Source organism: Sphaerodactylus townsendi, linkage group LG01 (assembly GCF_021028975.2).
Source record: "Sphaerodactylus townsendi isolate TG3544 linkage group LG01, MPM_Stown_v2.3, whole genome shotgun sequence".
NCBI classification, from domain to species: Eukaryota; Metazoa; Chordata; class Lepidosauria; order Squamata; family Sphaerodactylidae; genus Sphaerodactylus; species Sphaerodactylus townsendi.
The window spans coordinates 43,004,622-43,019,998 of NC_059425.1; the positions used below are offsets into that span (position 1 = coordinate 43,004,622).

A 15,377-nucleotide genomic window follows, 5' to 3' on the forward strand; every position below is an offset into this window, starting at 1 on the left:
GACTGTCAAGGAATCTATGCCTTTAATCTCCATTGGCAAGTCTTTCTGTATGGTTGGGAGCACTACTGAAAAAGCCCAAATAGGAATGAGCTGAAACTATTCCCACTACCCTAGAGAGTGGTAGAGATAACTGGCACATAGGTGTATCCAGGGAGAAGAGATCCCTGAGGTATGTGGATCTCCACCAGAAAGCTCTTCACATCTAACTTGTATTAGAGTCAATTTATTTATCCTTCTCTTGGCAGTCCTGTGTTTATGCATTAGAGGCTATCAGTATCATATAGTATGCACCATAACAATAATAGGACAGAAAGATTATAGTCTTTATATAGGACTGAATGAAAAGATGCAATCACGCAATTGCAAATGTCAGTTACAGGCGTTCATTGTGCCAGCTTTGTCAATCAGCAGACAATAAAAGCTGAGCCGTCACTACATTAACAAATAATGGCAAAATCTGGGAGTAAGGGCAATTTCTAAGAACCCAAATATTGCAGACAGGCCTTATTCTTTATTCAAATATGAAGACTGCAGGAGAAGGGGGGTAATCTACTACACTTCTTCCCCCAGGAGGCATCCCTAGAGTTCCTTAACACCACTGGGAGATATGAAAAGTACCTGCCAAACTCAACACTCAACAATCTGATGGAAAAACAAAGTTGAGAGGAACACTGAAAAAAAACTGCTATGAAATATTTTATCTTCTCCAATGAGTAAGATACCCTTAAATACAAAAACATGCCATAGATATATGCAGCTCCTAAATCCAAGCATTTCAGAGCTTAGAAGGATACTTGATCTTCATGAGCAGAACACACATGCCTTTCACGGCTTTCCAATTGTCACATGCTTCCTTGTAATCGCTTTGACCTGATTTGTGGTTGACACTTTTCACCTCTCTTTAAAACTACAATAAGACATATACTCACAGACTGTGTAACAAGGAGCTTATTGTCCTGCCTTGCTGGAAGGGGGAAAAAAATATCAGAAGGAGGTAGGATAGAAACTATACCAAACCTTCAGTGAAAAACTCTGGAAAAAATGGAGCTCTCACTAGCCAGATAGCAAAAAATCAACGTAATTGTGGTATACTTGTGGGGATAAACATATTGTGGGTATAATTGTGGGGATAAACACATCAAATATTGCAATGTTATATGCTAAGTAAATTATAAATAATGTATCTCATGCTGTTGCAGCAGGAAAATTGGTTTAGGTTTTATAAGGCAGAAGCATTGCATATATTTCAATCCCCCCCGCCCATTTCCACTTTTTTTCTCAAAAAAATAAAAGCAACCTCCCTTGCCCAGATCTTCAAATTTCTAACATTTTACATCTTTACATGGATGACCTCAGGAGATTCAACAGCACAATCAGGTTTGGAACTGCTGCCAAGAAATATTTTCTAATCCTAATCAGTGGATAAGGCAGTCCATAAAATAAATATTCCATCACCTGCTGAAGACTGCTCTTAAGGAGCATTGGGAACTTTTGGCATTTAAAACTTTTGGTTACTTTGTAACTAGCTACTCGCTTTTTATAGCATTTATTTATTTTTAATTTGATTTCTAGGCCACCCTTTCCCTTGATAGGCTCTGGGTGGCTTACAACAATAAATTAAAGAATTAAAATATACAACTATCTATATAAAAAGCTAACCATCCGTTTGTTGGTCTTGCCCTAACACTGAAACAGCTGGACGGATCGCCCCCAAATTTTCACATGATGTCCCTCCCTGTTGTGGGCAGGTAATCAGATTTTCAAATTGCCAAAAGTCCATACCTGAGCCAGGTAAAACGTCTTTTTCCTGGCGCACCAGGCCATGAAGCTGGCTCTGTTTAACTGTCACCCTTAGAATGTTCGTGCAGCCTGTCTGTCTGTGGCCTGAGGGGTTGGTATGCCCTTAGAATGTTCGCGCAGGTGGCCACAGATGAGCATTGAAAACAGTAAATAGGTAATTCTGTTAGGTAATACGAGTGGAAGTGAAACACATACACACTTTGCCGTGTGAGACGTCAGGTGGGGATCCCCCCCCTCACAGGCAGGTAACTTTCACTCTCTGTGCCTCACCCACTACCACACAACACACGTACTCTCGTATACATCCAGCTCATCCTCACACCTCACTCTGCCCTCCCTCACATCCAACCACCCCTTACCCACTTCCTCACCCATATTCGCCACAGCTCTCTTTTACTAAAAGCAAGCTGGAGTTTGCCTTTTTCTTCTATGAAAATCCACGGGGTGGGGGCAAACCAACACTACTGGCTGCGCTTCTTTTGCACGTGGACCTTTAAAAACCCAGGGAGCTGGCCTCGATCTGAGCGCCTCACCACCCTCTGCTGCCTGACTGGGATAGCTTGCTTGCCCCAGTTCTGCCTTTACCTAGTTAGGACCATTGTGTGTGTCAACCACAGTCTCATGGACAGCTGGATTCACACTCTGGACAGTTCCAGAGTGGAATGGAAAGGGTTATCTTATACTAAAAACCAAGCCAGCACCATATACTAACGTGAATTAAAAAAGGAAAAAAGGGATTCCATTTGACCACCCCAAGAAGAAGAAGAAGAAGGCACATTGTTCTTGAATCTCTCACAACTCACAATTTTCTCATATCAATGAGAAGGACAATTGCCACAGCAACGCATGGCCGGGCCCCGCTAGTATATTATAACATCTCTCACTAAGGGGAATGAATTAAAGAAAGACGGGAAGAAAAGTAGTAGTAGTAGTAGTAGTAGTAGTAGTAGTAGTAGTTTGGATTTATATCCCCCTTTCTCTCCTGTAGGAGACTCAAAGGGGTTTACAATCTCCTTGCCCTTCCCCCCTCATAACAAACACCCTGTGAGGTAGGTGGGGCTGAGAGAGCTCCAAAGAACTGTGACTAGCCCAAGGTCACCCAGCTGGCGTGTGTGGGAGTGCACAGGCTAATCTGAATTCCCCAGATAAGCCTCCAAAACTCAAGCTGCAGAGCTGGGAATCAAACCCGGTTCCTCCAGATCAGGGTGCACCTGCTCTTAGCCACCACGCCACTGCTGCTCCCAAAAGACTATGCTGGGAATCATTGGACCTGCATCTGTGTGGGTTGCGGTCTGTGATGAGAAGGACAATTGCCACAGCCAACTATGATAGAACCTGTTGCTGCCCTCAACCATTGGCCTGGCAGACCAGCTCCGACTTACAGTCTTGCAGAATGGCGATAGGCCCCGCAGGGCCCGTGTCTCATTGGCCAGAGCATTCCACCAGGCCAGAGCTTTAAAAAGCCCTAGCCCTATTTGAGGATAGCCAGATACCTTTTGGACCAGAGCTCACCAACAAGCTGTTACCCACAGAGTGAAATGCTCTCTCGAGGATGTGATTTTGAGAGGCCGTCTCGCATGTATGAAGGCCCCAGACAGCTCAGGGCTGTAAAAGTTAACACTAAAACCCTGAACTTGACTCATTACTCCACTGGTAACCAATGCAGCTCGTGGAGCACTGGACAGATGTACTCCCACCATAGCATTCCAGTAAGGAGCCATGCAGCTGCCAGGATCCTGTTGACATCAGAGTGGGAGAGATGGCTGAACTGGTCCAAGATTGGACCTGAAAATGGCCTAGGAGCCTCTAATTCACTAACTGTATCAAGATTGGTGGAGAGATCTTGGAGCAGGGACAAGATTTTATCTGAAAAAAAGCTTACGAATGCCTCAGAGTTAATAGCCAAATTTCTAATATTTGAAGAGTGTCCAGTGAGGGCTGTCAATATCCAAATTGCCTTAACAATTGTGCTGGGCTAATGGTTGCGGATGCAGTGCTGGCTGCATATAAAATTTGACTTTGATGTTTATGTTTTGTTTTGATTTTTGTAATACTGATGTTGTGACTGTATTTTGACTTAGTGTTTTTACTTATTGCTTAACACAGTTTTGAGTACATGCACAAGTTGACCTGAAGATCCTGTGAAGAATGGCAGAAGTAGACCATAACCTGGTTGGCAGAGCACCTGTGTTGCATGTGGAAAGTCCTGGGTTCAATTTTTGGCATCCCCAGGTTAAAGAATGAGCTAGTTGCTGATGTGAAAGACCTCTAAGATCCAGGAGAGTTGCTGCCAGCTGGTAGACAAGACAGTACTTAACAGACCAGTGGTTTGACACAGTATAAAGCAGCTCCATGTGTTCATGTACTATAGACAATTAAGTATATGCCTTCATTTCCCATTAGTTCTATCCTTAACAAGTACTCAGGAATCAAGGATTTTATGACCTGTCATAAGGAAGGCTATCAATGGCCCCTTCCGCACATGCAGAATAATGAGTTTTCAAACCACTTTCACAACTGTTTGCAAGTGGATTTTGCTATTCCGCAAAGCTTCAAAAAGCATTGAAAACAGTTTGAAAGTGCATTATTCTGCATGTGCAGAAGGAGCCAATGCTTCCCGAAAAGAGTGAATTGCTGTATCTGAGGCCCCAGGTTCTTTATCTACAGAGGCCCGATCTACCAATGCACTCCAAAAATTAGCAAGTAGGATATCTTAGGTTGGAAATCTGCAGATGAATAGGGCTTCTGTCTTCAGCCTTTGCTATTGCCAGATGACTTTACTACATGCAGCTATTTTCACTGAAAATGTTTCACAGGGAAAAAGCACCACAGAGCTATGATACTTTAATAGACAACTTTAATTTTTCTTTTAACAGAATCTATAAAAGTATTACAACATTAAATGCTGTAGTCAGTTTAAAATGTACACAGAAGGTTTCTTATATTAAGCATTATTAAAGCTCTGAATCAATACTTTTAAAACTGGCAGCATCCGACTACCAGTTTCAGTAGCTAAGTAAGAATTTATGTGCTTAGGCCTAACACAGTATAAGTACCTTGCTACAATGCTGGCTTTTTACATTGTTAAAGGAACACATTAAAATGCTTTCAGAATGTAGTCATATTTGGATTATACCAGTGATATGATTTAACTACTGTAATGTCTGCATATTTTCATGCACTACAGAAGCTCCCAGCTGGATCAGAGCAAAGGTCCATCTAGCATGGCATCTTGTGCTCCCAGCTAGCCAATCAAATGCTCCTGGGAAACAACAAGCAGGGGGGGAAAGCCCGCACAACCAGTATTCAGTGGCAGACTTCCAGAATTTATGATATTTAAAGTGAACACATCAAGTTATGTCTTGAAGTATTGTTTCTAACTTTAGGACATAGATAACAATGCAAGAAGTAAACACAGTGAAGCCCTACCCCTCCTCCAAAGCTATCTGCCTCCCATTTGTTGCCCAGTTTTAAGATTACCATATCTTACCTAGTTGCTTTGCATGCATGAAATGAGTATGGCCCTTCCAAATCTACTCAGCTTTCAGTCTCTCACATCCACTATACCAAGAAGGAATTTTGCCTAGGACAACAACTTCATGCCAATTGCTGCTCTGGAGTCTCCTTAAAAGCTCGTGAGGATTTTTTTTTCAGTCTCATCTCATACATTTTTATTAGATTCTTCAAGAGAATAATTCCAGAGATTCACAGGGGCTAGAGTAATGCTGATCTTCACATGCGTAATGCATCTAAGTATATGTAGATTATTTCAACTATAAGGTAAAAAGAAATGAGTAAGTCTACAAGAATCATGAAAAAAGCCAAGTGTGATGGATATCCAACCATACTCATCTACCAATCTTTATAATCTTTCCCACATATTTTTAGAGTATCTCCCATGAGAATTCAGAATGTTTTACAAAAGAACCATATTGGGAATAAGAAGGGACTCTTATTTCACAACACCACAGCAAGGGGAAGACTGGTATGGCCCCAGCCATCAGCCAGAGAACAAGCAGCTCCAAATAACCTATCCTGTCTGCCCAGGGGGAAAAAAATCAAACTTTTCCTCCAGAAAACCTCTTGCAACAGAAACAGCAGAACAACTAGGAGTCATTCAGTCAGCCCCATCCCTTGGCAGCTGGAGCCTTTTAAAAGGAGTTGCAATTTGGTACCATTTCACTACAGATTGACTACTTGATTATTATTTTCTATGTGGATGTTGGTAGCTACTTCTTTATGAAAACAGGATATAAATTAATAAATTCTGTCCTACCAGAGGCAAATGGCATTTTCACCAGCAGAAAGCGAAAAGCAGAAAGCGAAAAGCAATATTACCTTTAAATACCTGTTGACTCATCACTGGGTCAAGGCATCATCAAACTGATCTCACTTTTTCCTGTACTCCTTTTTTTAGATATTGGGTTGGTCCCATAGAGTTAGACTCATCAACAGAAGGAAAGAGGCTATAGGCTGCATCCAACAACTGTCCCTTCCAACACTGGGAAAGCTGATTACCAGGATCACATATTTCAAATAGACTCACAGGCACCCAGGTCAGGGGGCTGAAGTGAAGAGGAGATTAAATTACTCTTCTTCTGTAAGCCACTCCTCTAACAAGAGGCAACAAGAGGCAGGAGGAGTAATTTCACCCCCTCCTCACTGACGCCTAGTGGGCTGATGATTAGTTCATGCAGGTCCCATGATCCAAGGTATCAGCTTTCCAAAAATTAGGGACAAAATGCTAGTGGAAGGGAAATATGACAAAAGCAAGCATTTTTTGGAACACACATTCAGATTCCTTTGTATTTCAAAACTTCCATTGTCTTCATAGGTCTGACTTTGATCTTTCACTTTTGCAAAGCCCATCAGAAGAAGTGCAAAAAATACTGTATATTTGTGCTTTAAAAGGAGTATAGCTAGAGTATAACGTCAGATTTCTTAAAAGGGGGGAAGGGGGAGGTCTAAAAACTCTGGAGTTTCTTTCAGTATCATGAATATATAAAACAAACTTATGGATATTGGTTACCAAGACTTCAGAAAGTAAATGTTAACACAGACAAAGCCTGTTTTAATATTCAAAGCCACCGATAGATATTGAAGAACTCAACTGAAGTAGTCGGAGGATGATAACACATGTACATGCAGCAAAGCAAACACTGGCATGCCACTTGACAAGTAACAGTTCACCTTCAATCAGGAGGAAACCCAGACAAGACTTAGGCCAGTAGTGCTTTTGCCAGAAAAGTGTGGGTTTGGGGTTTTTTGTAAACAGAACAACACATATCATTGAATACAATAATCTAAATTAACAGCTTTGTCTCCAGAATGCTGTGTTCGAGATGACCACAAGAAACTGCTTCAAGCAAGACTGTATTTTGGTTACAAGAATGAAAGTCTCATGCTTTTCATATCTGAATTCTGTAATTTAAATTTGTTTATCTCTTAAAGTGCAAATGATCTGGAAAGAGTTATGCTTTCCATACGAAGTTCAAAACAAAGTAGTTGAATTATGACAGCAGAGAAGTTTGCTGACAACCTTCCTGTGAAAAACAAATGTGTTAATATTTGATCCCCAATATTACCTGAAGATCCGATAGTCACTTCTATTCTCCCCCCTCCTCATTTCCCCACCAAAAAAATCTATCTAGAAAACAGTGACTAGCAGGGCTGTTATCACCAAAAGGCTCTTTTGACATTTCAAGATAATTTTACTAGCAAATTGGATTTAAGAAACTGAGGCTTTAAAATTTGGACAAACACACATAATTTAGCAGAAGTAACTTAATAACCACTTCCATTATGTGTTGAATAGGAATTATAAACTATTTCCTGGATTAAATAAAATTCAATTTATTCTAAACAATTTTTCCTTTGGGACAAATTAATGGCAGTGTTAAGGTCATATTTAATACCTGCAGGAGCAACAAAATATTAAAGTGAGGGGAAGTGTGCTATTATAGTTTTATTCTGAAAAGACTTACATGTAACAAATATAAACATCTAGAGTAGTTGCCATAAAGCAGAAAAACATCAATACAAGGTAAACAGAGACAGACAATTAGCTAGCTTCCAGAGCACACAGTATAAGGCATGACAAAGAGATCCCTCTCCCATCCAAAAGAAATCTAACCGATAAAGCCTAAAACTCAACATCCAAAAGCTTAAGCAGATCCTGGTTGTTAAAATATTTCAAGCTGCATTTATCTGTGGAATTTGGAATGTTCTGCTGCACACCCCTTAAGCAAATTCTAGCTCAGCTGGCAGCACCAGGGAACATCTCACATTGCACGCTCTTCTGGGTCTCCCCCGGAACCTTTACTCTCTAACTACTGATTCAGGACAGAGTTTTGTTCCAAATCCAACATATGTTCTTGATGGAGATCCAAAATAGCTCATAATATCCTGCAACATATTAAAAAGAACTCCTTCCTGTTCCAAATGAAAACTTTGACTCATCTTTGCAGAGCAGGAGTTTTTGCTGCTTGCTTTTTTCTCCCTGAAGCCCAAGAATAGTGAACTTACAAGCAATTTCATCTACGGATGGAAATTAAAGAGAGGCCAAAGAAAGGAGCATTTCTGTATGACATGTACTGGTTCAAAGGCCACCCAGCAAAACCACTGTGCAATTTATGATGGTTCTAAGATGGAGGATGTGTGAGAAAAGTGTTTCACTGACATGCAAGATACGTAGATTTCACAGGAAAGATATGCAAGCAAGGAATTTGATTCCTGCCAGTTTTTGGTAGAGAAACTATGCTGAAAAAATGGAAGATCGTTTTTGAACTATAGTAAAACATTTTCCATATGTATTCACTTCTTTGGAGAAAAAACATACTTGAAGCACCCAAAAGCTACAAAATGATCCAACTTATGAGCAATTAAAAATGAACAGGCCTTTTTAGCATATTAGGGGCTTGTGTTTACTGACATGGGGAAGAATATAGTATTATGTGAACAAATTATAATTTAAATCTGTGGTGTACCCTTCTTGAACATACGCACAAAAAAATGAAATACAATTTTTTACCACAATGAGCTACACGGCCGATGTATTAAAAAATTCATATTGTGTTCCATTGGGTTTCTAGATTGTCTGCCAAAATCCATTATCCTGCCAAATACATTCAGTCTCTATTAGCAACAGTTTTTCTTGAAATATTAGCATTTTCTATACTGACATAGTTAACAACCCTAACAGTGCATCTGAATCATCTTCTCTCCAAACCCTCCTACTGTATCTGACAGCTCCCAGCCTTGTCAGGATCTTCTCCATCAAGCCTAATCCACTTCTTCTCAATTTCAACCTGCAGTATAAAAGCAAAGAAATTCAGTAAGCCATGTTCATTTGCAACACCAAAATACACACAAACAGGGAGATAGTTACCTGGCAGTTGTAACATGCTTTCTGAACCACATGCTTTTGTGGTTGAATGTCACTCTCTATGCCAAGAGACTTCACTTCAGTTCCAGAAGCACATGCATCAGGCACAACAAACTGCACCATGGCAAAGGGATACCAGTCTGAAGGGATTTCCTGATCAGATCCAAGTTCTAGTTTGTATGACAAACTGTGCGGATGATCTGGACCTTGAGAAGAAGAGGAGAATAATGTCATAGGGATTGTTCTTAATTTAACAAAATGTTGCCTACTTTCTCTCCTATCCCTTGTTTCAAATTATCCGCTCCAACCACTGGATATGCTTGAATATAGGCATTTGAATGTAACATAATTTGGACCCAAGGATGTTTTTTTTTAAGTCATCACTTATGTTGCAACATTTAATAATTACATTTTAACACAAAAATAAACAGAAAACATTATCTCTGATAAAGAATTCCCCTCTTCTCTTGCACAAGAAATAATATCTTCAAGATGATACCTTTTGAGAAAATGACCATTGAATACTCACTGAGAAGAGTCCTTCTCCTGTGAGAAAAGGAGACATTTTGTTTTTTACCATCCAATCAGGGAGGCAAGATCAAATTACTCACTTCCTGTCTAGTTAGCATTGGCTCTTCACTTCCAGTTTGGTATTCCTGACAGCAGTCCAAAATCAACTAAATTAGTCTTACAAACAGAATTGTGAAATGAGAGGTGAATAAGCCACAGTAGCATTAGTTCAACAGTGAATATAATACAGGGGTCTGCAACCTGCGGCTCTCCAGATGTTCATGGACTACAATTCCCATCCCCCACCCCCCCCCCCCCCCTCCCCCCCCCCCCCCCACCCCCCCCCCCCCCCACCCCCCCCCGCCCCCCCCGCCCCCACCCCCCACCCCCCCCCACCCCCACCCCCCCCCCCCCCCGCCCCCCCCCCCCCCCACCCCCCCCACCCCCCCCCCCCCCCCCCCCCCCCGGAACCCCCCCCCCCCCCCCCCCCCCCCCCCCCCCCCCCCCCCCCCCCGCCACCCCCCCCCCCCCCCACCCCCCCCCCCCCCCACCCCCCCCCCCCCCCACCCCCCCCCCCCCCCACCCCCCCCCCCCCCCACCCCCCCCCCCCCCCACCCCCCCCCCCCCCCACCCCCCCCCCCCCCCACCCCCCCCCCCCCCCACCCCCCCCCCCCCCCACCCCCCCCCCCCCCCACCCCCCCCCCCCCCCACCCCCCCCCCCCCCCACCCCCCCCCCCCCCCACCCCCCCCCCCCCCCACCCCCCCCCCCCCCCACCCCCCCCCCCCCCCACCCCCCCCCCCCCCCACCCCCCCCCCCCCCCACCCCCCCCCCCCCCCACCCCCCCCCCCCCCCACCCCCCCCCCCCCCCACCCCCCCCCCCCCCCACCCCCCCCCCCCCCCACCCCCCCCCCCCCCCACCCCCCCCCCCCCCCACCCCCCCCCCCCCCCACCCCCCCCCCCCCCCACCCCCCCCCCCCCCCACCCCCCCCCCCCCCCACCCCCCCCCCCCCCCACCCCCCCCCCCCCCCACCCCCCCCCCCCCCCACCCCCCCCCCCCCCCACCCCCCCCCCCCCCCACCCCCCCCCCCCCCCACCCCCCCCCCCCCCCACCCCCCCCCCCCCCCACCCCCCCCCCCCCCCACCCCCCCCCCCCCCCACCCCCCCCCCCCCCCACCCCCCCCCCCCCCCACCCCCCCCCCCCCCCACCCCCCCCCCCCCCCACCCCCCCCCCCCCCCACCCCCCCCCCCCCCCACCCCCCCCCCCCCCCACCCCCCCCCCCCCCCACCCCCCCCCCCCCCCACCCCCCCCCCCCCCCACCCCCCCCCCCCCCCACCCCCCCCCCCCCCCACCCCCCCCCCCCCCCACCCCCCCCCCCCCCCACCCCCCCCCCCCCCCACCCCCCCCCCCCCCCACCCCCCCCCCCCCCCACCCCCCCCCCCCCCCACCCCCCCCCCCCCCCACCCCCCCCCCCCCCCACCCCCCCCCCCCCCCACCCCCCCCCCCCCCCACCCCCCCCCCCCCCCACCCCCCCCCCCCCCCACCCCCCCCCCCCCCCACCCCCCCCCCCCCCCACCCCCCCCCCCCCCCACCCCCCCCCCCCCCCACCCCCCCCCCCCCCCACCCCCCCCCCCCCCCACCCCCCCCCCCCCCCACCCCCCCCCCCCCCCACCCCCCCCCCCCCCCACCCCCCCCCCCCCCCACCCCCCCCCCCCCCCACCCCCCCCCCCCCCCACCCCCCCCCCCCCCCACCCCCCCCCCCCCCCACCCCCCCCCCCCCCCACCCCCCCCCCCCCCCACCCCCCCCCCCCCCCACCCCCCCCCCCCCCCACCCCCCCCCCCCCCCACCCCCCCCCCCCCCCACCCCCCCCCCCCCCCACCCCCCCCCCCCCCCACCCCCCCCCCCCCCCACCCCCCCCCCCCCCCACCCCCCCCCCCCCCCACCCCCCCCCCCCCCCACCCCCCCCCCCCCCCACCCCCCCCCCCCCCCACCCCCCCCCCCCCCCACCCCCCCCCCCCCCCACCCCCCCCCCCCCCCACCCCCCCCCCCCCCCACCCCCCCCCCCCCCCACCCCCCCCCCCCCCCACCCCCCCCCCCCCCCACCCCCCCCCCCCCCCACCCCCCCCCCCCCCCACCCCCCCCCCCCCCCACCCCCCCCCCCCCCCACCCCCCCCCCCCCCCACCCCCCCCCCCCCCCACCCCCCCCCCCCCCCACCCCCCCCCCCCCCCACCCCCCCCCCCCCCCACCCCCCCCCCCCCCCACCCCCCCCCCCCCCCACCCCCCCCCCCCCCCACCCCCCCCCCCCCCCACCCCCCCCCCCCCCCACCCCCCCCCCCCCCCACCCCCCCCCCCCCCCACCCCCCCCCCCCCCCACCCCCCCCCCCCCCCACCCCCCCCCCCCCCCACCCCCCCCCCCCCCCACCCCCCCCCCCCCCCACCCCCCCCCCCCCCCACCCCCCCCCCCCCCCACCCCCCCCCCCCCCCACCCCCCCCCCCCCCCACCCCCCCCCCCCCCCACCCCCCCCCCCCCCCACCCCCCCCCCCCCCCACCCCCCCCCCCCCCCACCCCCCCCCCCCCCCACCCCCCCCCCCCCCCACCCCCCCCCCCCCCCACCCCCCCCCCCCCCCACCCCCCCCCCCCCCCACCCCCCCCCCCCCCCACCCCCCCCCCCCCCCACCCCCCCCCCCCCCCACCCCCCCCCCCCCCCACCCCCCCCCCCCCCCACCCCCCCCCCCCCCCACCCCCCCCCCCCCCCACCCCCCCCCCCCCCCACCCCCCCCCCCCCCCACCCCCCCCCCCCCCCACCCCCCCCCCCCCCCACCCCCCCCCCCCCCCACCCCCCCCCCCCCCCACCCCCCCCCCCCCCCACCCCCCCCCCCCCCCACCCCCCCCCCCCCCCACCCCCCCCCCCCCCCACCCCCCCCCCCCCCCACCCCCCCCCCCCCCCACCCCCCCCCCCCCCCACCCCCCCCCCCCCCCACCCCCCCCCCCCCCCACCCCCCCCCCCCCCCACCCCCCCCCCCCCCCACCCCCCCCCCCCCCCACCCCCCCCCCCCCCCACCCCCCCCCCCCCCCACCCCCCCCCCCCCCCACCCCCCCCCCCCCCCACCCCCCCCCCCCCCCACCCCCCCCCCCCCCCACCCCCCCCCCCCCCCACCCCCCCCCCCCCCCACCCCCCCCCCCCCCCACCCCCCCCCCCCCCCACCCCCCCCCCCCCCCACCCCCCCCCCCCCCCACCCCCCCCCCCCCCCACCCCCCCCCCCCCCCACCCCCCCCCCCCCCCACCCCCCCCCCCCCCCACCCCCCCCCCCCCCCACCCCCCCCCCCCCCCACCCCCCCCCCCCCCCACCCCCCCCCCCCCCCACCCCCCCCCCCCCCCACCCCCCCCCCCCCCCACCCCCCCCCCCCCCCACCCCCCCCCCCCCCCACCCCCCCCCCCCCCCACCCCCCCCCCCCCCCACCCCCCCCCCCCCCCACCCCCCCCCCCCCCCACCCCCCCCCCCCCCCACCCCCCCCCCCCCCCACCCCCCCCCCCCCCCACCCCCCCCCCCCCCCACCCCCCCCCCCCCCCACCCCCCCCCCCCCCCACCCCCCCCCCCCCCCACCCCCCCCCCCCCCCACCCCCCCCCCCCCCCACCCCCCCCCCCCCCCACCCCCCCCCCCCCCCACCCCCCCCCCCCCCCACCCCCCCCCCCCCCCACCCCCCCCCCCCCCCACCCCCCCCCCCCCCCACCCCCCCCCCCCCCCACCCCCCCCCCCCCCCACCCCCCCCCCCCCCCACCCCCCCCCCCCCCCACCCCCCCCCCCCCCCACCCCCCCCCCCCCCCACCCCCCCCCCCCCCCACCCCCCCCCCCCCCCACCCCCCCCCCCCCCCACCCCCCCCCCCCCCCACCCCCCCCCCCCCCCACCCCCCCCCCCCCCCACCCCCCCCCCCCCCCACCCCCCCCCCCCCCCACCCCCCCCCCCCCCCACCCCCCCCCCCCCCCACCCCCCCCCCCCCCCACCCCCCCCCCCCCCCACCCCCCCCCCCCCCCACCCCCCCCCCCCCCCACCCCCCCCCCCCCCCACCCCCCCCCCCCCCCACCCCCCCCCCCCCCCACCCCCCCCCCCCCCCACCCCCCCCCCCCCCCACCCCCCCCCCCCCCCACCCCCCCCCCCCCCCACCCCCCCCCCCCCCCACCCCCCCCCCCCCCCACCCCCCCCCCCCCCCACCCCCCCCCCCCCCCACCCCCCCCCCCCCCCACCCCCCCCCCCCCCCACCCCCCCCCCCCCCCACCCCCCCCCCCCCCCACCCCCCCCCCCCCCCACCCCCCCCCCCCCCCACCCCCCCCCCCCCCCACCCCCCCCCCCCCCCACCCCCCCCCCCCCCCACCCCCCCCCCCCCCCACCCCCCCCCCCCCCCACCCCCCCCCCCCCCCACCCCCCCCCCCCCCCACCCCCCCCCCCCCCCACCCCCCCCCCCCCCCACCCCCCCCCCCCCCCACCCCCCCCCCCCCCCACCCCCCCCCCCCCCCACCCCCCCCCCCCCCCACCCCCCCCCCCCCCCACCCCCCCCCCCCCCCACCCCCCCCCCCCCCCACCCCCCCCCCCCCCCACCCCCCCCCCCCCCCACCCCCCCCCCCCCCCACCCCCCCCCCCCCCCACCCCCCCCCCCCCCCACCCCCCCCCCCCCCCACCCCCCCCCCCCCCCACCCCCCCCCCCCCCCACCCCCCCCCCCCCCCACCCCCCCCCCCCCCCACCCCCCCCCCCCCCCACCCCCCCCCCCCCCCACCCCCCCCCCCCCCCACCCCCCCCCCCCCCCACCCCCCCCCCCCCCCACCCCCCCCCCCCCCCACCCCCCCCCCCCCCCACCCCCCCCCCCCCCCACCCCCCCCCCCCCCCACCCCCCCCCCCCCCCACCCCCCCCCCCCCCCACCCCCCCCCCCCCCCACCCCCCCCCCCCCCCACCCCCCCCCCCCCCCACCCCCCCCCCCCCCCACCCCCCCCCCCCCCCACCCCCCCCCCCCCCCACCCCCCCCCCCCCCCACCCCCCCCCCCCCCCACCCCCCCCCCCCCCCACCCCCCCCCCCCCCCACCCCCCCCCCCCCCCACCCCCCCCCCCCCCCACCCCCCCCCCCCCCCACCCCCCCCCCCCCCCACCCCCCCCCCCCCCCACCCCCCCCCCCCCCCACCCCCCCCCCCCCCCACCCCCCCCCCCCCCCACCCCCCCCCCCCCCCACCCCCCCCCCCCCCCACCCCCCCCCCCCCCCACCCCCCCCCCCCCCCACCCCCCCCCCCCCCCACCCCCCCCCCCCCCCACCCCCCCCCCCCCCCACCCCCCCCCCCCCCCACCCCCCCCCCCCCCCACCCCCCCCCCCCCCCACCCCCCCCCCCCCCCACCCCCCCCCCCCCCCACCCCCCCCCCCCCCCACCCCCCCCCCCCCCCACCCCCCCCCCCCCCCACCCCCCCCCCCCCCCACCCCCCCCCCCCCCCACCCCCCCCCCCCCCCACCCCCCCCCCCCCCCACCCCCCCCCCCCCCCACCCCCCCCCCCCCCCACCCCCCCCCCCCCCCACCCCCCCCCCCCCCCACCCCCCCCCCCCCCCACCCCCCCCCCCCCCCACCCCCCCCCCCCCCCACCCCCCCCCCCCCCCACCCCCCCCCCCCCCCACCCCCCCCCCCCCCCACCCCCCCCCCCCC

The 15,377-nt window shown here is 59.0% G+C and overlaps 1 protein-coding gene across 3 annotated transcripts in view; it reads right to left on the reverse strand.

Annotated features, from left to right (window-relative positions):
- Positions 1-7,747: 7,747 nt before the first annotated feature.
- STON1 (stonin 1) overlaps positions 7,748-15,377 on the reverse strand; it is a 34,468-nt gene continuing 26,838 nt past the window's right edge. For all 3 annotated transcript variants that reach the window (XM_048519221.1, XM_048519205.1, XM_048519211.1), the window contains 2 exons: positions 9,188-9,390; positions 7,748-9,107 (listed from right to left, as the gene is read on the reverse strand). In XM_048519221.1, the coding sequence (XP_048375178.1) occupies positions 9,033-9,107; positions 9,188-9,390 (278 nt within the window). In that variant the 3' untranslated portion in view covers positions 7,748-9,032. The remainder of the gene's footprint in view (positions 9,108-9,187; positions 9,391-15,377) is intronic.